The 26,230-nt window shown below is 36.5% G+C and overlaps 1 protein-coding gene across 9 annotated transcripts in view; it reads right to left on the bottom strand.

Moving 5' to 3' along the window:
• The window catches only part of U2SURP (U2 snRNP associated SURP domain containing), a 49,586-nt gene extending 24,596 nt beyond the window's left edge, over positions 1-24,990 (bottom strand). For 2 of the 9 annotated variants that reach the window (XM_086384232.1, XM_086384550.1), the window contains exons 1-13: positions 24,919-24,990; positions 15,493-15,537; positions 14,023-14,154; positions 11,949-12,047; positions 9,530-9,644; positions 8,836-8,969; positions 6,466-6,533; positions 5,821-5,915; positions 5,702-5,737; positions 5,532-5,614; positions 4,368-4,533; positions 3,990-4,201; positions 2,999-3,042 (exon numbers count right to left, since the gene is read on the bottom strand). In XM_086384232.1, coding sequence (XP_086240358.1) covers positions 2,999-3,042; positions 3,990-4,201; positions 4,368-4,533; positions 5,532-5,614; positions 5,702-5,737; positions 5,821-5,915; positions 6,466-6,533; positions 8,836-8,969; positions 9,530-9,644; positions 11,949-12,047; positions 14,023-14,154; positions 15,493-15,537; positions 24,919-24,963 — 1,274 coding nt within the window. In that variant the 5' untranslated portion in view covers positions 24,964-24,990. Of the gene's footprint in view, positions 1-2,998; positions 3,043-3,989; positions 4,202-4,367; positions 4,534-5,531; positions 5,615-5,701; positions 5,738-5,820; positions 5,916-6,465; positions 6,534-8,835; positions 8,970-9,529; positions 9,645-11,948; positions 12,048-14,022; positions 14,155-15,492; positions 15,538-23,366 lie in introns of all 9 variants that reach the window. The other 7 variants (XM_086384325.1, XM_086384635.1, XM_086384402.1 and 4 more) reach the window with 6 other exon arrangements.
• Positions 24,991-26,230: the final 1,240 nt, after the last annotated feature.

The raw sequence follows: 26,230 nt of genomic DNA, 5'->3' as shown, positions 1-26,230 counted from the left end.
ACTACACTTGACCTAAGTTACTATAATTGTGCAGAAAAAGATTGTCCTGCTGACTAGTACAGAATTTATACCAAGAAAGTAACCTGGAGCATATGTTAATATACCTTGTGCATTAAGAGGGAGCAGGGTAATGGGGATAAGGGAGTGGGAGATAAGGGGAGGGGGGGGGTGGGAGACCACAACACAGCTTCAAAGCAATAAAGATTTCAATTTCTAAATGCCACTCAACTTTATTTTTCAAATGCAAAACATTAAATTATGAACCACAACTAACTGGAAAGCTGCAAATATATAAAATCAGTAACTCAGAGCTTATATGTTATCATAACCATCTAAAAACTTACACACTATCTCAGTTTTAAAAGAAAACATTCCTAAGCCAAGCACTTTTCTGGTGATATTGAAATGTTATAGACATGACTATAGTTTGTAAAAATGCAAAACTAACAAGTTTAAGGCCTGATTTAAAGAAAAAAATCCATCCAAATCCTGTGTTTTTCTGGTACACATATAGCAGATGGAGTTTTTATTGAATCTGACCTTTAATGAGGCAACATCCCTTTGTATCACACTTCAAACTAGTTCACAGTTTATGACATGTATAATTCTGTCTGTGTGTTATGAATCAATAAAGCAATTATATTGCCAAAGCCTTAAACAAATGGAGTCCTCTTTCCAAAATATTTCAAAATACGGGACATGATGATATTCCCTTCCCATTTTTCGTAACAATTACTTCCCAATATTTAAGCCAAAAATAAATATATGTAACTTTTTAGTTGTCGTTTTGTTGACTGGGTTTATAGAAAGTCTTTATTTTAAGAATCTGATACTTTATGAGACTCCAAACACAATTTCAGACATTGATTACAATTCCAGGCAAAAATAATTCAGTTTATTACAGCTACTTCTGATTTCTCATTTTATTAGTTGCCACCATATAAAGTCGGCAAATAGCAATTGGGAAAAGCAAAAGGATATTGGCTCTTGGTACAAGGCACACACTAAATTACACCTTTAGCATTCTCAGCTCAAATTAAAAGTTCATATAACTGCCAGAATATAAATTAAATATATAGTTATAGAATAAGGCATTTTTTGCTCTGTAAAGCCCTGCTTCAGAGTACATGAACAATAAAATAATTTATCTCATAGTAATTATACTTATTTTCTCAGGCAAACCTACTTAAGTGGACATTAAAATCTCTATGTAATGAAAAAAATGAATTTTTTTGACCTCTTAAAAAAGGTCAAAAAAATCACATGGAGGCTTAATAAGTGTTTAACACAGGGGGAACTATATATTAAAACTATTAATTCAACCTCATATTGTTAAAACCCCACAAGCATCACTTAATTTTAAATCTAAAATTTATTTCTTTCACAAATGCTACTACCTGCTCTGCAAATATGCATTTCTTGACATCCAAATGAGAATGTATTCTCAGCATCCATACAGCTAATGAGTGTTTTAAAGGAATGGAGGTAATGCAATGTAAAGTACTGATTCAGTCCCAAAGCTCCCACTGGTATGCATCAAATTAAACTGAATTTTGTGTATCATATGACTAGGTGGGCAAATACTACACATCCGGAAACTTCTATGAATTGTCAAAAGCAACTTGCATATTAAAGATAGATGAAAAATGGTTTAGCAAGTTTAAAACAAAGGATTCATTGTAATGGTGAGTCAAGACTTTACAGCAAAAGGTATACTCAAAATCTTATTTAGAAATAAGCTGAGCCACATGTAAAACTAATACTGGATATATACTTTCTGAGTGCTGCAAATACACTTCTCTGTGAGTTCTTTACCAGTGGGGGAAAAAACCCACTATAGTTTTAAACAGGCTTGTAACTGATAAATCTATTCTTAGAAAGTATAAAGTTTAAAAGAAGTTCTAAAGTGCTTCATGATTATTTAAAATCAAAATCTGACAATTAGTTGTTGCTAACTTAAATTCAAGATTCTTAAAGAATTGTAATCACTTATCCTTAAGGATTATGTGCTTATTTTTAAAAGGGTGACTTTTCTATCAGAATGAAACAGTGTAGTACAAAAAGATGATATAAGTGCATTATTTTATTTTAAAATGGTAATTATCTTATTCTGGGCAACAACAACAAAAAAACAAAAATTGTCTCTCAGTTATAATAAAACCACATTTACTGGAGTCGATCGTACCAATGTCTGGTCAAAAACTGTATACTTTCCCAATCCATCCCATGATGTTTTCCTGGTCCCCCGCTGCCGCAGACAGTTCAGCTGGTGTTGCTCACCAAGGCCAATGTCAAAGAGAATTTGGTATTCTTTTGTGTTCATTTATTATTCAACCAGTGTTGTGTTCCTGTGTTTGGGAAAAGGCTTAGCTTGACTGAGCAAGAGCATACCTAGAGCATGAATTCTTCTGCTTTAACATTATGTTGAAAAAGAAAAAAAGGAAGAAAGGAAAATAAAAGAATTCCAAAAACTTTTGTTATTAAAAAAAAATTCTAGTTATGTCCAGTGTTCATAAAAACAAAAGAAATTCCTTCTTAAAATCATTTAGGAAAAAAATACAGCTACGCTTTCAGTAAAGAAAACTCAAACTAAGGTTGTACATTAAACACAGACAATTCAGAACCAAGAAAAAATAACAGATCGGGTCAAAATGTAACATTACCTAAAATTTAAGATATATTTAAAACACCTATTTTCCCATCACAGTAGTCTAGTGTTATTAGACCAGCAACTCCAGATTAAATCTATTAAACACATTCTATCTGCTAAAGCTATAAAATTTCCTACATTGGTAACAATAAAAACAAAAAAAGATAATGACATAAAATTGCAAAGTGTACTAAAGTTGATTAAGCTTCACATATCCCCCCAAAAAGTACTGGGAAGGAACCATTGCTCAGTCAAGATACTACCTTTTCCTCAACACTATTTTTTTTTTAAATTCAGAAGGGGATATTGTCTATATTTAGATCAGTAATAATAAAGAAAAACATGTACCTTTCTGTTGGGATAACCACTTTGACTATGGCTTGCGACAGAGTCTGTATATGAAGTCACATCAGATAATAAACATAGAATATGTGAGTATTGTTAACAAGTAACAAGCAAAAATATACATATGCATTGAAAATACTACACAACTAATCACAAGTTTTGCAGGCAATCACTGCATCTGAAGTAATTATACACTAAGCAATTACATAAATGCAGATGGATGTTTTCAGTGAACAATAAACGTTCACCAAATGCAAAGAATCAGAACATTCCTGCCAGAATGCACATCAATGCACTGAAATAGGTACTACACTGCGAATTATCAGATAAAGATTTTAATTTGTGAAATAATTAACTGTTTGCCTCTAGCCATACAGTTTGCTACTTTGTTCCCAAGCCTTTAAAACCAGCCCTGTCATTTTTAAGTGTAATTAATTCATAACAGAACCAACAAATTCTTATAATTTGAAATTAAGTTGGTTTTATGATTAATAAAAAGAAAATACTCACCCTTTGCTTTTAATAGAGTAAACTTTTTAAAAATCACATATGCTCTCAAATATTCTAATACCTCAGATCTTGAGAAGTTATTAGCTAGTTGCCATCCAAACAATTTAACTATTTAACTCCTAGAGTCTTTCTAATTGAAAAGGCACTTAACCAATACAAAGTATCACTTTCTCAAAATAAATTTAGATACTACACTTAAGCAAACCTGGATACAACAGAGGACAAAGAAAACAAAACAACAACAAAAAAAACTTAATAAGAGGTCAAAAAAGGAATGGTGGCCACAAATAAAAATATGATCTATTATCCCAGTACAGGGTTTCCATGGGCTAAGGCAGGGAACACATCTAAGTTATTTCTTTTTCTTTAACAGTTGCCAAACAGAATTACACACACATTTTCTATAAAATTGTTGAAAAGAAATACTACCACAGATTTAGTATTTACAAATTAGATGCGGCCCTATGTACATTTTTAAAATTACCTTCTCAAAATCCTCCTTGTTTTTAGGTGGTGGTAACATGGGAGCATTGGGGTTTTTTAACCGCTCTCTAGGCTGCGCATTAAAAGGCAGTCCTGATGGAGGTGGGGGAAGCGTATGTTCCATCATGGAAGGCGGAATGTATATTGGATGTGGAGGAATAGGCACAGCTTTACCCCAACCTAACTTCATTTCAAAAGACATAATCATCTTTCCTAAAAGAAAGAAAAGAAAAGTCACATTGGTAACTCTCAAAAAATCTCTAGTGATATGAATTAATTTCCACATTTAACCTTCACACTTCTGGTTCATTTTCCCCCTAGAGTTTTGATACTTTTCAAATCCAAAACAATGTCTAAATTCTATGATGGACTTCCTTACCATTTAAATTTTTTAAAGCTCTTTCAGCATCTCTTCTGTTCATAAAGGCCACAAAGCCACAATTTCTCTCTCTTGCCCTTTCTTCATCAGTTCTAGGCCACATAATTTTCACACTGGCTAATGGACCAAATCTTCCAAATTCTTGGCACAACATTTCTTCATTCATCTATTAAAAGGCGTAAGATACTTTTTGTATGCAAAGAGAAAATAATTCTATACAATGGAAAGCAAAGTAATTTTGCAAGATAAGAAGAAAACTATCAATGCTACAATTTTCCATCCAAGTACTAGGACCTCTGCAAGGGAAAAATTCTGCCTTCATTGGCATTCACAAATTTTTTCATACCAGAAACATTGTTTTACGTAAGTGGCCAGGTAAAGACACTGAGAGGCTGGAGAAATCAAAAACACACCTTTACCTTCACTCTTCCTCCTTTTGAGAGTCTGCATCTAAAATAAGCTACAGCAATGATTTGTTTTACAACAGTGATTTGTTCAGCATTTACCAACATTTTTCAGGCAGCAATAATAATCATACTTAAATCAAGGAGGAAATATTTGTTGGCAATGAAAGTAATAAAAGAGCCGGTTACTTTTTTCTTTTCCAGCACCCAGCTACCAGTGTAATCAAGAAAAGACAAAACGGAAAATGGTAAATACGCAATGAGGTCCAAAACATGTATTAAAGATACTATGCACAACCACCACTAGATTCAGTTAAGAACATAGCAGGGGAAAGAATTAAAATATAAAAGGCGGCAGAAATATTATTTTGCTATTATGGAGACAAAAAATGAAAAAAGGAAATCCATAAGGAGGCAGGCTATATATCAGAAGGAGACAGTCTAAAAAGAATACTGTCCACCACTGGTCATATCCTGATTTGATAAATAAAATCAGCACTTAGGAAAACATTTCAAAATCAGAGTACAGTCCAGCTATAAAAAGAGGAGACAAGTCCTCAAGAATTTTAACAAGAAAATTTGGCCCACATCACTAAGGCTCAATTTCACAAGATAATTTCAGTTCCTACCTAGTTCTACCAAATCTGCTTATTTCACATTCTTGACTTCATCTTTTTTTTTAATGTTGATTGACAAAGCAGTTTTCCAACAAAAGCATACAATATACGAGCCAATATTCATCTTACTTTCCTAGTATTACCTGTGGATTAATGTTTCCAAGGTATAAATTAGTAGTGCTTGGATCGCCTACATCATGTGAGCCAGGTGCATAATCATCAAGAACTATGACAAAGAGGAAAAAAATTATAACCTGCAAAATACAAAGTTTGGACAATTTCTACGAATTAAAAAAGCAAGAAACTATATTACCACCAGATGATCGATTTCTTCTTGAAGGCGCGTCCACTTTAAAAGAAGAAAAAGAGAACAATTCTTAGTTTTTAGAATAGTTCATCACAAATATAAACATTAAAATAAATGTCACTTACTAGAACGACGCTGACCATCAGAATCTGACTGTGGAGGTTCAAATCGACTTAACCTGCCTTTTGTTTTATGTCTCTCGTCACGCTCTTCTTGAATTCTGTTGAAAACATATATAATCACTAATAATGAGCCAAAATTTGGTTGTTCACATTTGATAATCCAGAACTTATCCAGATGTCACCTTCAAATAACTTCAAAATATTTGTGTGACACACTGACAACCAAGACTAGAAGTGTCCCTCAGCTACAAATCACGAGCAAATTTCTGATGTATCGTATAAGCAAAAGAATACAAAGCCCACTTTTAAGATGAAAAGGAAATTCAACATGAAAAACACTTAAATTTGTTCTTTCTTGGCTAAGATAGACCACTCCTCACCCCTATCTCACTGACTATATTGTTTCCACTGCAAACAGGACTCCGGACATTAGTTAAATTCAACTTAATTGAATCCATATAATGCAAGCAATCTAGATGCTGCACAAAATGCTAATTTACTGTCAAGTATACCCCACAAAATATCTAAAACAGCTTTATGTAAGCCAGTTAGTAAAAACAAACTGGTAGACTACATTCTTCGCACCTGCATCTGTAAGAATCAGCTCAAAATACCTATGAGAGCCATTCTCAACACTATAAAACTTACTGTTTCAATTCTTCTTTGAAGAGTTCCAAATTGCTTTTTTTCTTTTCTTTCTCCCCTTTCTTCAGTGGCTATGAAGGATATGATAAGTTATACTTTAAACAAAACTAATGGTTTGACAATCAGATCACTTTAAATATACTTCTATTTTTGTGCCAATTATGATCTAATTATTTAAATTAAAAAGAAAGAATGCTTCTGTTACCACTGAATTGTCTGTCCTTCCTGTTCTCTAAAACTAAGAATTTAACAAATTATTAAAACAACAAGCAGAAGTCTTAAAGTAAAGGAGACACCAACTTTATCCTCCCCTTAAATAAAGTCTATGATTGTTAGGCCAGAATACTGCCGGAGGAGCACTGGAGGAAAAACTAATAACCATAAAGTAACTGAAATGTCATGTAAATAACTGCCACGAACAACTACCAGAAATATGCACTCTCAAAACAATCACCTTGGAGGAAATTAACTACTGAAACAAACAGCAACACTGCTGGAATTTCTCTCTTAAAACTGCTTCCAAAAATGCTTTTGGGATCCTTATTTTAAAAGATCCTTATTTAAAATCCTTATTATCTTATTTTGGGATCCTTGATTCAATGAGGAAAAATAGTCTTTTTAACAAAAGGAGGTAGGTAAACTGAATATCCAAACACAAAAAAGAATGAAATTGGACCTTTACCTCATTCCATATACAAAAATTAAATGGTTCACAGACCTCAATATAACAACCAAAACTATAAAACTCTTAGGAAAACATAGTGAATCATCATGAGCCTGAACTAGGCAACAGTTTCTTAGATATGACACCAAGAGAAACAAAAGAAGACAATTGATGTATTGAACATCATCAAAATTATAAAATTTTGTTCTTCAAAGGACACAATCAGAAAAGGACAAAAAAAAACCCAAAGGAAGAAAACAACATAGTTGGTAAGAGACCTGATTCCAAAAGCTGTAAAAATCTCTTAGAACTCAACAATAAAGAAAGTGAAAGTGAAGTCACTCAGTCGTGCCCGACTCTCTGCGACCCCATGGACTGGAGCCTGCACCAAGCTCCTCCGTCCATGGGATTTTCAAGGCAAGAAGTAATGGAGTGGGTTGCCATTTCCTTCTCCGGGGAATCTTCCCAACCCAGGGATCGAACCCAGGTCTCTCACATTGTAGACAGACACTTACCGTCTGAGCCACCAGGAAACAATAAAAAGACAACTCAATTAAAAATGTGCCAAGGATCTGAAAAGACATTTCTCTAAAGAAGACTACAAATGGATAAGAAATAAAAAGATACTCAACATCACTAGACAAGTGCAAATCAAACTGTAATTAGGTACAACTTCACATCGACTAAAATGACTAAAATAAATTTTAGCAAGTGGTGATACAATTTCACTAGGAATATATATTAAGAGAAAAAACATATATGTCTACAGAAGACTATACATGAATGTTTTCAGAAGTATACTCATAATAGCCAAAAAGTGGAAACAACCCAAATGTCTGTCAAGATGGATAAACAATACACAGCATTATCCATAAAATGGAATATGATTCAACCATAAAGAGTTGAAATCAGTAAATGTACTAATGGCGGCTGCCAAAGGCTGGGGATGACTAAAAGTATAAAGTTTCCTTTAGGGATAATAAAAATGTTTTGAAATTAGAGATTAGTGATTGTTGTACAACTGTCAATATACTTTAAAAACACTTTATACTTCTAAAGGGTCAATTTTATGATATGTGAATTAAATAAAACTGTTTTTTAATTGCTTTCAGAGTCGGATAGGAAAAACCAGTTTTACTATTCAGTATAACCACATTTTCTCATCAAATCTGGCTCCTAATGATAAGACCCACATCTACCTACCATCCTCCAAGAAAAGTTTCACTCAAAAAATAAAAGATTTTCTAACCCTAAGAATATATAAAGGAAAATGTCACTAGTTCTGATAGTAATTATCAGATTACTTGGAACATTACCAAACATGTCCCAAGCAACAGACACATTGTTGGAGTACACAGTCTTCCAAATAATTGATATCACGCATGCTGATGTATTTAAACACCCAGTTCAGGATTGCTTAAAAAGACAATCCCATTATTTCACATTTATACCTAAAATATAGTTAACTTTTAACTTGCAACATACTATGAGTAACAGCGAAGGTTAACTGCTCAATGAATGTATAGAGTGTCATCTGTGTGTCCCAATTTGTTATCTCATATAGTAAGATTAAGCATCAAAACTCAGTATCTACTCCCAAAAGAATTAAAAACAAGAAACCAAAGTCCTGCTTACAGTGGAAGTACAGAAAATATTATTGGCAGTGCCATCCCTGAACCTAAAGGGTCACTTACTTAAGTATGACTTACAGGTTTTTTGGTTTCTATCACAAGAAGAGATGGTGGTCTTTCGTTGGATGACTGATTTGGGGGATTTTTTTGATCTGCAAATCTTGAAGATGGCTTATAGATTTTACCTCTTTTTTCATCTGTTTCATGTTCTTCTGAAATTTAAAATACTAAGTTTCAAAACTACTTTCACATTACATGGATTTTCTTCACCCACTATTTTTATTGAAAATAAACAAAAATTAGTAAATGCTTTTTAGTACTAAGACAGATGACCTGTGACTAAATATGATAATTCAAATACTATTACCTTATTCTCAAAAATACTAGTTTAATCATTTTATAGTAAAACTATAAAATATGTAAAATGGTACAGGTAGTTTCTCAAAAGGTTAAACAAATAGTTACCAAATGACCAGAAATTCCACTCCTCGGACTATAAAGTAGAACTATAAAATACATTTTTTCATATGTTTACAAAGATTTTTGCCCTCTTGAAACTTGAAAGGTACTATGTATTTTAAAAACTTTCCTGGCTCCAGTTTCTCATTAATCCTTATTTGGCTATTTATTTTACTAATAAGTAGCACCACCAGAGGGCGCTGATAGAAAGGAAAATGAAACTGAAAAGCAACCAAACTTTTTTCATCATTACCTACAGTCATTCAACCAAGACTTTTTAGGTTTGCTCAAGGACTGAAACATTCACACTAACCTTTTGCTGCATTAACAACACCTCCGCGCACAAACGTTTTCACTTTATTACCATCACTTCCTTCAAAAGCAGCAAGAAATTCCTCATAAATCTCAGCAGCTGCCTTTTCATCCTCCTAAATACACATGAAAATATTAATATCATTTGATATAAACATTATTGTATACAGGGTGAAACTCATCAAGGAATAATGTAAACAGAATCTCTCCCTCCAATGGGGAAAGCAGTTATTAAGCACTCCTATTAGGCAATAATACCTAATCCTTAGTAGATACTAATTAACACTGAAATTAAGAAGGACTTTGCTCCTCTACCAGTAATCTGTGGAACAAAAAAAAAGGATCCACTAAATAAATTTGTTTAGAGACAACTCAAGGGTGCAACTATATGACAACTGACTACACAGACTATATTATTCTATTAATGTTTATGACAATTATAAGGCACAACAATTTAATTCAGTAAATATAAACATTTCCGTCACAAACCACCAAAGACATAAATAATTAGAAGTCTAAAGAAGCTTCAAACAGTTTGCATTAAATATCTCCAGAGAGTCTGCATTAAAGAAAAAACCTTCAGTAGAACCCTGACAATTTAACTATTCTAAATGTCCCTAAAACATGTGACTTGAAGGTCAAATAGAGCAGAACAGAAAATATAGAAATAAATCCAACAGAATTGGAAAATTTTGTGTTGTTGTTGTTTAGTCGCTAAGTCATGTCCAACTCCTGTGACCACACAGACTATAGCCCACCAGAGCCCTCCTCTGTCCATGCAATTTCCCAGGCTAAGAACACTGGAGTGGGTTGCCATTTCCTTCTTTAGGGTATCTTCCCAACCCAGGGACTGAATCCGCATCTCAGGCATGGCAGACGGATTCTTTACCACTGAGGATCCAGGGAAGCCCATGTGGAAATTCAGTATTCAACAACTTGATAGCTATTTAAAAGAAATAATAAAAATGAGCCAATTCTTCACATCACACACTAGGAGAAATTGCAAATGAATAAGATTTAATTTTTTAAAATGTAGATATGAGAAAAAAAGATGAGGAAATTCCTTTATAAGTTTGGAATAAAAAAACAAAACTGAAAAACCAGAAATCAGAAGACTGATAGTAAATCTGCCCATGACTTGTTTCTGCATGGAAAAAAAACACCAGAATCAAAATAAAAAGGCAATCCATAAACTGAGGAAAAAGCCCTGTACCTTGTGTCACACCCAAGTGTTACAACATACTTAAACAAGAATTTCTAAATACAGATATCCTTCTAAGAGAAATACTGGTTTAGATATAAGCAGACAGTAAACACAAGAAAAGTTGTTCAACCTTACTTATAAGAGAAATGCAAATTTAAAACTACCTTGAGATTCCATTTTTCACTTACTAGATTGGCAAAACTCCTTCAAAAATATCCTGTTGGCAAAGCTATGGGGAAACAATCTCTCAAACATTGTTTATAGGGATACAAAATGGACTCGCCCATATAGAGAGCAATTTAACACCATCTAGCATAACTATGGAGAAGGCAATGGCACCCCACTCCAGTACTCTTGCCTGGAGAATCCCATGGACGGAGGAGCCTGGTAGCCTGCAGTCCATGGGGTCACTAGGAGTCGGACACGACTGAGCGACTTCACTTTTACTTTTCACTTTCATGCACTGGAGAAGGAAATGGCAACCCACTCCAGTGTTCTTGCCTGGAGAATCCCAGGGACGGGGGAGCCTTGTGGGCTGCCGTCTCTGGGGTCGCACAGAGTCGGACACGACTGAAGCGACTTAGCAGCAGCAGCAGCAGCAGCATAACTATAATTATACATTTACCATTCAATGCAGTAATCTCACTTACAGGAATATATCCTAAAAGTATACTAGGAGTAAACCCAAATGCAAAACACTATCCCTGACTGCACTACTGGAAACAACAAAAGACCAAAACATTAATTCCCTCAATAGGGATTGCAGCGAATGTAGGATTTTAGTAAGTAACTATCCCATATCTATATAGCTTCAATAAAGAACAAGCAACGCTTCAATATACTTGCAGTAATCTCTGAGATACAATGTTAAGAAAAAAGCAGAGTGAAGGAAAGGGTACTATATAAAGTAAAACACTGTTCATCTAAAAAAAAGCAGGCACAACATACATTTATACACACTTGCTTACACAAGAAGAATAGACCAGAAAATAACCAAAACTGTCACACAGAAGAGAGGAAATGATGAAGGGGGAAGGCATAAAGCTGGACCTTCACTGAATACATCTTGTGTTACAGACTTAACTTGGGGTAGGAGCTGAGAATACCCTGGAAATCAAGAATTTTTGAAAAACATTTCTCTACTGTCCATACACTTAAAGCCTCCTTAGGTACATTTAACTGACAGAGATAACTAAAAATACATTCTAAGCATTACCTTCTTCTTTAATTCTTCTTGCTCCTTCTTACTCAAAGTTCGCTTAGCTGTACTCATTTTTCCAATACTGAATGCTTTAAGCTTGTTTTCTAGAAGAGGCTGTGAAAAGGTAAAAAGCACACACCTTTACATACACATTCTCAATGTTATCTATAACCCTGAGGTTATTAACAAGTTAATTGAGTTAATAACATACAAAAGTCATTTTTAAATAAAAATAAAACACAAAGAGACACTAAGGCTTATAACACATTCAACCTACTTGTTGGTAAAAAGAATAAAAGCACTTGAGGAGGGCAAGTATATATGTTTCTGGGCAAAAGAAGCAGTGATAGAAAACAGACATTCAAATAGGGAGGAAGAACATATATTTCCATGGTTGAATAGCAGGAATCATTACCATCTAGAACCCCCAATTCAGGTGCAAAAATCACATCACTTCCTTTTATAATTCAGCAAATTACTCCATTCTTCATCAACAAGACTGATATTTATGAACACAATTTCATTTTCATTGCTGGGAAAATACCACATACTATGTTCTAGGTTTCAGGCAAGTATACAGTTACCAATTAATTTTGAATGAGACACAGTATTTTAATGAAGTCTTCATTTATGTTAAATTAGAAGCAATTTCCTTCTGAAATATGGTGTGAATAAACTGTAGACTCTTAATTGTTCTATCATTCATTTGAATGTTAATTTTGATTCATAAAGTTTTAAAAGAGAGGAATGTTTATTAAATACAGCCTAAATATTAACCTGCAATTGAAATCTGAATATTCCTCTCTCACCTACCAAAATGAGACTGACTTATAAGACTATCAGTCCCCCAGTTATTAAACAGGCCTGCTTTTGGTGAGAGACAGAATGGAAAGATAATACTGCATTAATACCTTAAAATGACATTTAAATCCCTCTGAAAAGTTAAAAGCAGTTCATAACTCAAAAGTCACTACTGATTTTATGAACAAATTTCAAAGTGAATTTTTTTCCAAAATAGAAAGGAAAATGTTTGGCCATCATTCAGCACCTTTGGTTTCAACTTCTTTGGTTTAAACAAATGGTAAAATTACACATAAATTCAATGAAAAACAAATTTTTCCACAACAAAATTTTTGTCCTCAATTTTATTTATATCTTAGGAGCTAAATTTAGACACCTAAAAGAGAAATGGTTAAGGAAATCATGGAATATTTACTCAAAAAATATAATGATTCATTAAAAAGTTTGCTTATAGAATTCTTCCTAGAATTAAAAAAAATTAGACCTGAGAGTCTTTTAAAATGTGTTCCTATAAAATAGACCTCAATGAAATAATATATATTTATGCTTACAAATACTAACCAAGAAAAAGTATTATCAATGTCAACACTGGCTGGTAATAACTGCTTTATTATATTTTCCAAATTTAACCATGACAAGAAAACATTATGTGAAATTTAAAGCTAACAGAATACAAGAGTATTTTGCAGATACATGCAGTAGAGACACTCCTCTGGGTACCTGGGTGGCCCTGGGCCCTGCACTGACCAGCAGAGTGAATAGCACCTGCTCCTGTTTGCTTCCCAGGGTGAGATTACACATGAGCTCCCTGAGAACAAGTGTGTTTTGGGAATTCCCTGGAGGTCCAGTGGTTAGGATACTGTGCTTCCACTGCAGGGGGTGGAGGTTTGATCCCTAACCAGGGAACTAAGATCCTTCGTGCCACATGATGTTGCCAATTAGGAAAAAGTATTTTAAACATTTGTATATTTCCAGTGACTGGCCTCTGGCACTTGGTTCAGCAGAGGTTTGGCCTAAGGGGCGAACAATAAACCAATTAGCCTTTTTACATCCAAACACTCCTTGGTTTTTTTAAACAAAATTTTTAAATGAAACATTATCTTACATCTGACTTAAAAAAATTCCCTTAGATGAGTTTATTTACTGTTAACCCAAACCGAATAATGAATGCTATTTTCAAATAGTACAAAATGAAACAAATACAAAACAAAGACACTTTGACTACCAAATTCAATTAAGGACACATCCAAATCATTAATTATCCTTTCTAATCTTTATCAATACTTACCCTTGAGAGATTCTGATGAGGAGAATCAGAAACATTTTCACGGGCACTCTCATTCCTATAATTATGTTTTCTTGGGCTCTTAGGTCGAGTCCGACTTGGCATATCACTATCTGAGGGTCCAGATGCATCCATCTTAAAGAAAAGGAAAATAAGTTCTTAAGAATCATACAAGTCGTACTGAAACTAGAAACAACCCCAACATTCCAATACTGACAAACTTCATTATATACTATCAAAATATATCACTACTGACCCCTTAATCTCATCCCTTAATACTACCACTGATTTCATCAGAAAGGTTCTTAAATATAGAAAGTTTTCAGTAATTCTAATTTGGACTTGAAAGTTCAAATTTTATCATTAAACAGATTGCTGTCTTCTTCAAAGGAACAGGTACCTTTCTTTCACTTTAAAGAAAATGTCTGCCAAACACCCAAGTCTGATTAACCAGCTTGTCAATCAGTTGTACCTTTAGGTAAAAATAGCACTTAATGAGAAAAGGAACCAGTTTTATTTCACAACTTAATCCCACAAGCACTTCTCCTTAAGACAAATACCACATTTTGGCAGGTAGAAGTGCCTCCCATTTCATCACTCAGAACCCATACAGACGGACAATATTTAATATTAATCATTTTTACTGTCTAATCAAGAAAAGTTCTTAAGTGAAACTAGTTTATTTTTACTGTGCCTAGTGGAGAAGAGTATGACAACTACTTGCACATTTTGGTGACACTGCCTTGATTCGTGCTGAGATGCCAACAGCTTACCCTAATGGTATAAACTGCTTTTATACCATTAGTGCAAATGTCAACACAGTGAAGGCAAATGATGTCTTAGTATCATTACAAAAGAATTCTGAACTCAGACTCTCTGAAAAATTCTCAGTGACCATACTTTTATAGCATTGAAGACCACATTTCTATAGCACTGCTATATAACACATGTAAAGTAATGTTTATTGCATTATTCAAAAATGTCAAAAAGCTTTAAACAAAACATCTAAGCCTACCAACAAAGAAACGAGCTTAATAAATAATAATATACCTCCTGCATGGAATGTTAAGATGTCATTAGAAAGACGAAATTAGAGTTATAGCTGTTGACATGCAGGGATTTCCAAAAGGTGTACTGTGCAGTGTGAAAAGAATTGTGTATAAATGCAAAACTTAAGAGATGTATAAACACACACGTGTATATATGCACAAAATTTTACAAGCACAATAAAAAAAGGAAATATAGGTATTTCGTTTCTAACATGGTTTAGGGGCCAACTTATGTGAATAATAGAACAGAAAAAAGAACTCAAAGTATCTAGCAAAAACGGTTAAAAGAAAATAGGCACATACAATGCAATCATATTTATTTATCAAGTAAAATCATAAGGGAAATATCAAGTAGGGATCTACACAATTAAAGTAAATTAAAGTAAATTTTAAGGAAAAAAGACAAAGACTGCCTCATACTCACATGGGCATCTGAAGATCCAGATGAATGAACATCTGATGATCTGGTCTGTAAGTATTAAAAATAAAAATCAACCTTTAAATAATGAGAAAAAGTATCATGCTGTCAAAATAAGTATTTTTCATGTTATAAAGACTTAATCTTTCCAAATTAATAGCAATTTCTTCTCAACTCATAAAATCAAACAAAGGCAATCTGACTTACAGAAAAAAAAAAATTGTGATCCAAAATAAACGGGCCAGTCAAGTTCAGTCTTCAAATAATGGTGCTTTTTAGTAAGGCCAACTGTTAAAATTTCACCTTTTAAGTTGATATATAATTTCAGATTACATATAGTATATAACAAATTTGATTTTTCACTACGCATCTAAGGATGAAAAAGCCAAACTATAACTAATATGAGATATCTTTCTGAAATTCTTACTTGGAGGCCCAGAATTTAACTGTCACTCAGTCATTTTTATTTTTCAAGGTATTGTGTAGTGAGATTTTACTTACTTTGCATATATTTAAGTATTAAAAGTGAAATCAAGAAACTTGAGATCACAATTATCTCACCTGAGTACTAGACTTCAAAAACAAGGCACATTTTTAAGAGAAAACTGAAGATTTGTATGATGCAGAAAAGAGCAAACAAGATTCCTAAGGGTCCACACAGTACTTTTTTACACACATATCTTGTAGAAACATATGGCTCTGAACAGCTGATAGATTTTCATACTGAATTAATTTATTCCTCCACTGTACTGGACTGAGGCACAACCAGCCCAGGACAAGCAAGCACTGAGCCACTTCCCATCTCCACTCTTTCTACCCACCTTTTTTCTGTCCCTAACTTTTATTTTGTCTCTATTTCACTTCCTTCTCCCTGCTAACCTTTCCTAAAAGGCAAGATATATGGGAGAAATTTTTTTTATATTTAAATTTAACCCTGGGAAACATACTTTGAATCACAGTTTGAAATGTGCCTAGACACTTAAAAATCCAAGAATAAATAACTCCTCATAAAAAAGAAAAGTTCAGTCAAGAGACTGAATTGAACAGAAAAAAACATTGTTGCTCTTTGTTAAGCTACTAGGTAACAAAAATAACACCCTAGTCATAATAGCAAGAAAAAACATGAAACACCTAGAAATCAACTAAAGAAATAACTCACTATTAAGACAAAGTCAACTATACCTAAATTTATTTTTGTATTTAATGCAATTTCATTCCATAGCTCAAAATCCTAAAGAGAAGTATTTGCAAGGGACAAGGGGGATTGCCAAAAATAATTCTGAAGTTTGCCCAGAAAAATAAACATGAAAGAGTAGCTGTGAAAGTGCTAACATTTTTTCTTTATGCCACCACATCCAAATCATCATTTCTAGGATTTAAAAATAACAGCATAGCGTAGGACAGACGATGCATCAGCTGATTAACCCAAGATGGCACTGGACAATATTTACTGCAAACCAAACATTCTCCAGTGATAACCAGCTGCAGCTACAGAGCATTCAGAATAAAACTTTTTTAGGCTTGAGAAGAGTTAAAGAGATGAAAGAGTAGTGAATAAAAAATTTAAAGGAATAACTAATTTCTTGAGCTAATGGTGCAGGTAAACAGTAAATGTAACACTAGTTTTGAAGCCATGTCTCTGCCTCTACTTAACCTGGAACAGTACTATATTATTTGTCTTGGGTCTGGGTTTTATGTCTTTGCTGAAGAACACCAAATTAGTGATGTTTAATGAGCTTCTGCAGTGCACAGCACAATTCCTCATCCAAGTGAAAAGACCCAAAAGCAAGAAACAAAGGGGGAAAATAAGGGAGATTTGAGGCAATAAAGAAGCAGACACAAGAAAAATTTATCTCAAGATAGAGAAGCAAATATGTAATACAAATGTGGGGAAGGACAGCAAAAAAAAAACTTTTTTTAATAATTCTGACGGCTGCTGAGGAGAGAGATGAAGCCAACTAAACTTCAAAGTAAAACTTTTTTCTGACTGCTCCTACCTTTACTTCAATTGAAAAACCCCCACATCTGAGTTTTTCAAATTACCAAGCTACCCACAGCAACACTGCTCCAGTATTTCCACTCTGCCTGATCAGTTCTCCTATCCCATTTGTCTCCTTCCTCCTCATACCCTCTATACCATCAACTCACATCTCTGAAAGCTTAACAATCACTCCCAAAGGAAGCACATCAACACTTTTATTGTACCAAAGTGAACCCCAATTTCTTATTTTCAACCTTGGTGCTTCTCCTGGGTTCCAATCTGTTCTTAAACTTCCTGGACAGCTTCACCTGAATGTCTCCAAGTTCCTCAAATTCAGCATGTATAAAATTCCTCCCAAACTAGCTTCTCCTGTTGACCTGATTTCTGTCACTGAATGCTAATTCTCAGTCATAATCTGGAAGTAGTAACATCTGGAATCAGACTTCCTGTTTTTAGCACTTACCAGCAGCTTTGTAACCTCAGTTCTTTCATCTATAAAGCTGACTGTGGTGTTGGAAGGACAAAGACAGGTGAAGCACTAAGAACAGCACTAGGACCATGAAAGTGTTCAATGAGTGTTAGCCAGCAGGATTATACCAGGGTCGTCCTTGACTCCTTCCTCACCCCCCATAATCAACTGAGTCACATTCTGTTTATCCCACCTCTACTAAAACTCTTCTCCAGGACCCTTTTTTCTAAAGATACTACTATGGTTCAGATCTTCCCTATATTCAACCCATTTACTGGCAACCACTTACTGGTACTGTGTCATGCATTAGAGATATAAAGTAAAATAAGACATAGCTCTTGCCCTTAGGAGCTAATAAAAAAGACAAGTGAAACAGTGCGGCTACACTACAAGAGCACAGAGGACAAGCAAATCTCAGCGGGAATGGAGACAATGTCAGCAAAGCTTCCCAGAGAGTATTTGAGGTGCGATTTTTGGAGCAATCTTTAATATTTATCAACAGCACTGCAAAAATCTTCAAACTATTCTCCTCACTCCCAAATTCTTCTTAAATTGTCTCCAGTATAGTTTTCCTAAAGGTCTTTCTTGTCTTGAATTTTCTATGACTATCTTATTCCATAGGTTTCAAAGCCTCCACAATTTAGCTCAAACTAACCTTTTCATCTCAGAAACTTTTATTTCCTATTCCAGAGCCTTATAAATTGGCTAAAACAGACCATTTAGCAATCCATTTCCAAGTGATTTTTATTTTCTTTACTTCACCCATCTCTTTTGATACCTGTGTCTACCCTTCAAAGTCTGCCCATTGTTCTCAAGACTCAATCAAATGCCTCCATTCCTGAAGCCTCCCTCAACCCCAGCCTCCATTCAGCTGTCATTTCTTTCTCTAAACTTTTAGATGCTTCGGATAGCTCTGCCTTGAACTATTATACGTTGACTCTCTTCTTCCACTAGACAGCTTGCTCCCCAAAACTGAAGTCATCTTATTCAACGTTTTATTTCTCAGAGTTAAACACAACATCTGGCAAGTGACACAGTCTCAATACACTTGCTGATTCAGCTGGCTGGAACAAGTACCTACCCAACAAAATGATATTCCATAATATCAATATATACTAAGCTGCCCACTCACCAACAAGGAGCAACTGCCTAGCTGAATACCACTCTCCAAGACAAACCAAAGTCCACCTCTCAAAAAACTTCATAAACTCACTGAGACAAGCACTATTTAATAATGTTAAATAACAAGCCTGAAACTATCCTTAAAATTACATCCAAAATACACGAAACATTTTAAGTACATTTTGAATGATCTGCATTTAATCTAAAATGAGGGAAAATCTAGTGAAAAAACACTGACTGCTCAAGGAAGAGACATCTAACAGTACCAAACAGCCTCAAGTGCTTTTGGCAAATGCATCTTCCTTTAAAAAAAAAAAAAAATTCCGCAAAATATCCAGCAAGTGGCTGATATGCAATAAGCTGTTAAAGCTACTTAGTATAAGATGCAAATTATTTGCAATATTAGTATTTTTGAGTTTAATATCCTATAGGAACTTTTTTGCTTGTTTCTCCAAAAATGATGCTCTTTGTGAAAAAGGAACAGAGAGGCAGAAGTCTTCAACTTGCATGGCAAATGAATGTTTCTGTCGATTTGTTTTCCAGTAAAAACAAAGCTTCAGGAATTAAAAAAATCAATCCAATAAGACAGATATTTTAAAAACACGTATCAGTAGTCATATTCAAGAACCAATGCTACAAATATTCAAATTTCTAAAAGGCACTAATCAAAAAAACAAAAGCAAGCTCCTAATTCCTCTCTCCACCTCAAAACAGCCCTCCACATAGAAAACTGATCAGCTTATATTTTAAGATAAGGTGTATATCTTACAGTTTCAATCATATCACAATGAAGACTCAGTTTAAAACTGGCAAACAGGCTAATTTCTCAAGGTTTGTGTACATGTTTGAAGTTTTTGGTCATATTTACTTCTTATATATCTTTGTGAAAGTGAAGTTGCTCAGTCGTGTCCGACTCTTTGTGACCCCGTGGACTGCAGCCCACCAAGCTCCTCCGTCCATGGGATTCTCCAGGCAAGAATACTGGAGTGGATCGCCATTTCCTTCTCCAGGGGATCTTCCCAACCCAGGGATTGAACCCAGGTCTCCCGCATTGCAGGCAGACACTTTAACCTCTGAGCTACCACGGAATGTTGCTACATATCTTTAGGTACCACCAAAAAAAAAGTACACAGGCAATAATACATACCTAAGGATCACAAGCTATGAATGGATCCTCATCATACATTATTTCATGCAAATCAAAGAAATATTTTCACTAATCAGCAGTCCATCAAAATACTGATAGTTCCCACACCAATTTAGAACTGAGCATCCAAGGAAGCCAACAGCATTTTATACTTTGCTCATTTACCTCTCTAACCCAAGTTTTGACAATATGGGAAAAAAATAATGCACTGTCAGAGTAAAGTCATAGGGCACACAATTCCACTATACTTGCAGTATCACCAGCACAGGAGATGCAGAGGGAACAAGGATACCACATTCTCTTCATATCCTGATTGTGCTGAGCAAACAACTCTTAAAATCAAAAATTTTATGAACTAATTTTTATAAACTAAATTCTAAGGAAATATGCTTAATATTTTTCTAAGCAAACAATTATAGACGCTTTGCCTCTCCTCCCAAAATCAAGGCTACAACATGGCACCAAGACTCCTCTCCCCCAAAGCATTATTTTAGTCTGGTGATACAGGAATAAATACACAGGAAATTCTTAGCTAATTCCTAAAACCTTTGCCAGACTTTAAAATGTAAGCAGAGCAAAATTCCACAGAAAACAAAGGACATGGGGTTTCTTCATTAGGACAACTACACACAAAGGTTAAATCATTTGACCAAACACCCTTATAGAGAAGGCAATGGCACCCGACTCCAGTACTCTTGCCTGGAAAATCCCATGGACAGAGGAGCCTGGTAGGCTGCAGTCCATGGGGTCACTAAGAGTCAGACACAACTGAGCAACTTCTTTCACTTTTCCCTTTCATGCACTGGAGAAGGAAATGGCAACCCACTCCAGTGTTCTTGCCTGGAGAATCTCAGGGATGGGGGAGGCTGGTGGGCTGCTGTCTATGGGGTCACACAACTGAAGCGACGCAGCAGCAGCATACACCCTTAATGTAATTTTTAAAGCTAAAAGAAACTGTGCTGCTCCTGCTCAGTTGCTCAATCACGGCCAACCACGCGACCTTATGGATGCAGGCTCCTCAGTCTGTGAGATTCTCCAGGCAAGAATACTGGAGTGGACTGCCATTTCCTCCTCCAGGGGATCTCCCAGGGTTCAAACCTGCATCTCTTGTGTCTTGTGCATTGGCAGGAGGATTCTTTACCACCAGCACCACCTGGGAAGTCCAAAAGAAACTATAGAGAATATCTATTTAATCTCTTTATTTTGTATTTAGGACAGGTCAAATAATTTCACCATTGTCAATAGCAAAAATTCCTGTCATACATTATATTTTTAAAATGTATTTTACGGAGGTATAACTGACATACAACACTGCATTAGTTTCAGGTATACAATATGATTCATTATTTGTATGTTGTTGTTTAGTTGCTATAAGTCATGTCCAACTTTTTGACCTCCTCTGTCCATGAGATTTTCCAGGCAAGAATACCGGAGTGGGTTGCCATTTCCTCCTCCAGGGGATCTTCCTGACCCAGGGATTGAACCCAAGTCTCCTGCATTGGCAGGTGGATTCTTTACCATTGAGCCACCAGGGAAGCCCCAGTATTTGTATACAGTGCAAAAAGATCACCACAGTAAGTCTAGTTAATAGCCATTATCAAACACAGTTAAGAGAATTTTTTTTTTCTTCCTGTGATGAGAACTTTTAAGATCTACTCTCTCAGCAGCTTTTAACTATGCAATACTTAAAACTGTTAACTATGGGCTACCCCGGTGGTTCAGTGGTAAAAATCTGCCTGCCAATACAGGAGATGCAAAAGATCAGGGTTCATTCAATCCCCGGGTGGGGACGATCCCCCGGAGGAGGGCATGGCAACCCTCTGCAGTATTCTTGCCTGGAGAATCCCATAGACAGAGGAGCCTGGTGGGCTACAGCCGATGGAGTCTCAAAAGAGTGAGACAGAACTGAGAGCTCACACACATTGTTAACTACAATCGCCATGCTGTACATTACATCCTCTTATGTATTTTTAAATTACTGTTTTTCTCAGAGTCTAGGAATATGATTGACAAGCCCGTATCAACAGGAATTTATGACCAAAGAATGAACATGAAACTGAAAAATCTGTTCACTCCATCTGTATGGTAGAACAGGTCACTCATCTGCACTCCCCAGAGGAAGGGAAATCAAACCAGAGATCAAAGACTAGAAATCCCAAATACTGCAGCATTAAACCAAAATCATCTTATATTCTCTCCAATAAATTCTGGACTTGGGTTAGAAATAAAAAGCAACAATCTGAGCTGTCATGATAACTGATGACAGATTCTAAATCTCAGGTTTAGAGTTTATCCTGACATTTTGAAAAGTACGTTTTGTTTCCTCTAAGAACAAAAGGGGAGAGGAAAGGAACTAAGGTTTTTAATGTACGTTATAGATATTCACTTATTTAATTCTTACATCCATCCTGTAGAAATGAGATTACATTCATATTACAAACAAGGAAATTTAAGGCTGAAAAAGTTAAGCAATTTGCCTTGATAGCACAAATGATTTATTATCAAGTCAGGATTTGAATCCAATTATCTTGTTAGCAAAATTTATAATCTCTCTACTACAACGTGCACCCTCCATATTAATGGAGCAAATCACGTCAAGTCCTGAGATATTTTAATGACATCGGTAGAAAACCTCTTAACAGCATCAACTGATGATAATCTAAAGCAATACAGGGGACTTCCCTGGCAGTCCAGTGGTTAAGACTTCACTTCCAACAATGCAGGGGGTGAGGGTTCCATCCCTGGTCAGGGAGTTAAGATCCCACATGCCTGGCAGTCAAAAAACCAAAATATAAAATAAAAACAATATTGTAAACAATTCAATAAAGACTTTTAACATGGTCCACATTAAAAAAAAAAAAGAAAAAAAATTTTAAAAAGCAATATAAACTGAAAAGGTTTATTACTGGAAAATCTAACAATTTACTTATAGGGAATAGCCACACACAACCATGAGAAGTACCATTAGAGAAGGAAGCCTGCACATACACATTAAAATGTTTTCAATATATCCAAAACCTCAGATAGAAATACTTAAAATATTACTTTGAAACAAAGTAATATTTTAAAACAAAGTAAACAAAAATAATGAAGCTTATGCAGTGAATTTTATGGATACACTAGCTTTCCTGCCCAGGTGGCGCTAGTGGTAAAGAACCCACCTGCAATGTAGGAGACACAAGGGAGGCGGGTTCGATCCCTGGGTTGGTAAGATCCCCTGGAGGAGAAAATGGCAACCCACTCCAGTATTATTTCCTGGAGAATCCCACGGACAGAGGAGCCTGGAGGGCTACGGTCCATAGGATCGCAGTGAGTCTGAGGCGACTCAGCACGCAAACAGCTTTCCTAACAGTTCCCTAACAGTAAGGAGGCCTGGGCTGGTTTTGTCAGAGTCGGCTGAGGAAGTGGGAAATCATGTACTCAACTATTCCCCTCCTTACCAAGGGAAAAGGTACTGGGGAAGGAAGAAACAAACAAGAAATAAACCCCGCATGTAAAGTAGCCAAAACTAGCCCTCTACCATAGTTTCTACACAACTGAAGTATTTCTGGAAAATCCACTACCGGTAACGAACTAATTATAAACACCATTCACCAAACGGCATAAAGATTACAATTTAACAGAAACTGAGGAAGCAAGTATACAACAGGTTGCGTTTCCTAGAACAAACTGCACATACCAGACATGCTCCGTCTACCGTAAACCTAACTTCCTAAAAACCTACTAACAATCATACACACTCTGTAAGATGTAACAGTCCTTAGAACCTTTAAGTATTACACAACTTCTCAGATCAGCATCAAAAAGCGTTTAACAACTACTTCAGGCAGGACCTATTACTTTTAATATCGTGTTGGAGATGAGAAATTCAAAGCAAAAAGTCGATTAAAGGACCCGTCCAAGATGGCAACTTAGAACCTGATGCTAATCACAACCTAACTAACGCTAAACTACTTCCACAGCCCAGTAGTTTCCACAATACATGCACACGGTTCCCTGTAAACTCAAAAGCAATTTAGTAATCTTAGGTGGCTTCCGAATCTATGGAAGTTCTCTTTCCAGAAGATGCGGAAGATCCGGAGTCCTGGGAAATGAGCCCTCCAAATATACTTCCTCTTACGTGAGGTAAAACACGTGTAGAGCGTAGCGTTAACCTTGGCGATGCATCGCCGCAAAGGGGAACTGCACTTCCCACCCCGCGTCCCTTCACTATTGGTCCTCCCCTCACAACCGAGGGCCCTAAAGATTATTTATCCCCCGGAGGACGTGAGGGAAACGGGGGGAGGCCGGAAGCGTGTGAGATCCAAAACCAAAGGAAAAGGAGGCAGACACTTAAGCTCAGGGAAGCGATTCCCGCCTCTCCTAGGCTCTGCCCGGCGGCCTGAAGAGCGCAACAAGCTGAAATACCCAGCCGCGTTTTCCGGGATTTAAGACCTCGATCTAAATCCCTGATTTCACTCCAGTGCTAAGCTCGGGCCAAAATACTCACGCCACCCGCTCTGGGCCCCCCAGTCTCGAGCCGAATCCAGGCTGGGACTAAGGGGAGACACCAGGCCTCTCAACCTGCGCACCACGGTCCGTCTGCGCCCCGGCCTACCGTCGCGACCAGAACACGGACCCCGACCCCAATCTCCTCCCGCTGGCCAGAAGCGTCTATAGTCCCCAGACAACAGTGATAGAGCCACTGACTTAAGAAGTCCTCTAAGAAATTACCTTTGAACTGGCCTTCTGAGAGCCGCCTGGCGTTTTGTCCGCCATCTTGAGCTTTGCCCCTCCTTCGGCGGCGGCAGCAGCACGGGCGAGTCGAGCACCGAAAGGCTGGATCACAGCAGAGCCCGCCAGAGGCGCCTGCAAGGCTGAATAGTCAACTGCCGACTTGAGGAATTCAAAGAGAGCGGCGCCACGTGACTTCCGGTGTTGAGCATTTCCTGGGCCCGCCCACAAAATACTTGGGGGCGTCTCTGTGGCGGGTTTTGTTATTGGGCCGGAGAATTTAGTGAATCTTTTTGTACTGTCTTTCGGGGCCGGTTGTTACTTCACTGTTTTTCCAGCCCCAACCCTAGATAGGTGCTGGGCGGGGAAGGAAAGAATTCTTAAAGAAGAAATGAATGATCAGCTGGGGAGGAGCTTTTACTTCAACTCAGAAAATAAATCTGGAGCCGACTGGGAGGTGGAGGGGGCGGGGCGGGGCGGGGCGGCGGTTTGTCATGCTCTCCTGGGATGAAGATGGTATCCGTGCTACCTCTGGCGTTCACGCCCTGCTGGGGGAAGGCAAACTTGCAGTCTGTTCAAGTTACTTTTAAAGAAAGTGGTGTCCGGAAGCAGAGGAAGGGAGCTTTTGACCCAACCTGAGACTCCGGTAGTGGAGTTTTCGGATAGACTATTCAGGTCAAAACCGGACTTGCAGAGAGAGGATGAATGAAAGGAAAATTATAAATAGACGGTGTTCTAAATCTAACATCATGTAAGTTGTCGTTTTAAAAGTTACATTTTACGGTTTAATCTTGTTTTCGTTTCTAATCACAAATGGAGGGGAGCACTTAAGTTCTCAATAGGATATATAGACCAAGAAGGAAAGCTTGCTTGAGAAGGTAATTCCTGACCCAAACCAGGCAAGGGAAACCGGAGGGACAGTCCAGGCAGAGGGAGTCGTGGAAATAAAAGTCTGGTGGCATGAATCAGGACAGCCCTGTTGTGCAGTCACGTTTTACTAGACCTGGTTTAGGGAATGGACACGGTTGGAGAAGTGGATGGGAGCTAGTGAGCCCTGAAGTAACTAGCGTGCTTAGGGAGTTAGAATTCTATTCCAAGGACGAAGAGCATCCTTCAGCAGAGTTAAGTAAGGCTGTGATGTGGTCAGATTTTTTTTAAGTTATAAAGTATTGTTCTGAGCACTTGGGGAAGGGAGGAAGAAGGGTTCATGACTTCCTGAATTCATTTATTCAAAATATTTTTGAGCCCCGTATTGTGTGTAAAGAGATTCCGTTGTGGCTCAGATGGTAAAGAACCTGCCTGCAATGTAGGC

Source organism: Bos grunniens, chromosome 1, assembly GCF_055505025.1.
Source record: "Bos grunniens cultivar Pamir isolate PY7600 chromosome 1, Bosgru_T2T1.0, whole genome shotgun sequence".
In the NCBI taxonomy this organism is placed as follows: domain Eukaryota; kingdom Metazoa; phylum Chordata; class Mammalia; order Artiodactyla; family Bovidae; genus Bos; species Bos grunniens.
Note: the sequence above shows the minus strand (reverse complement) of the source record. Positions and strands in the feature narration are given on the sequence as shown.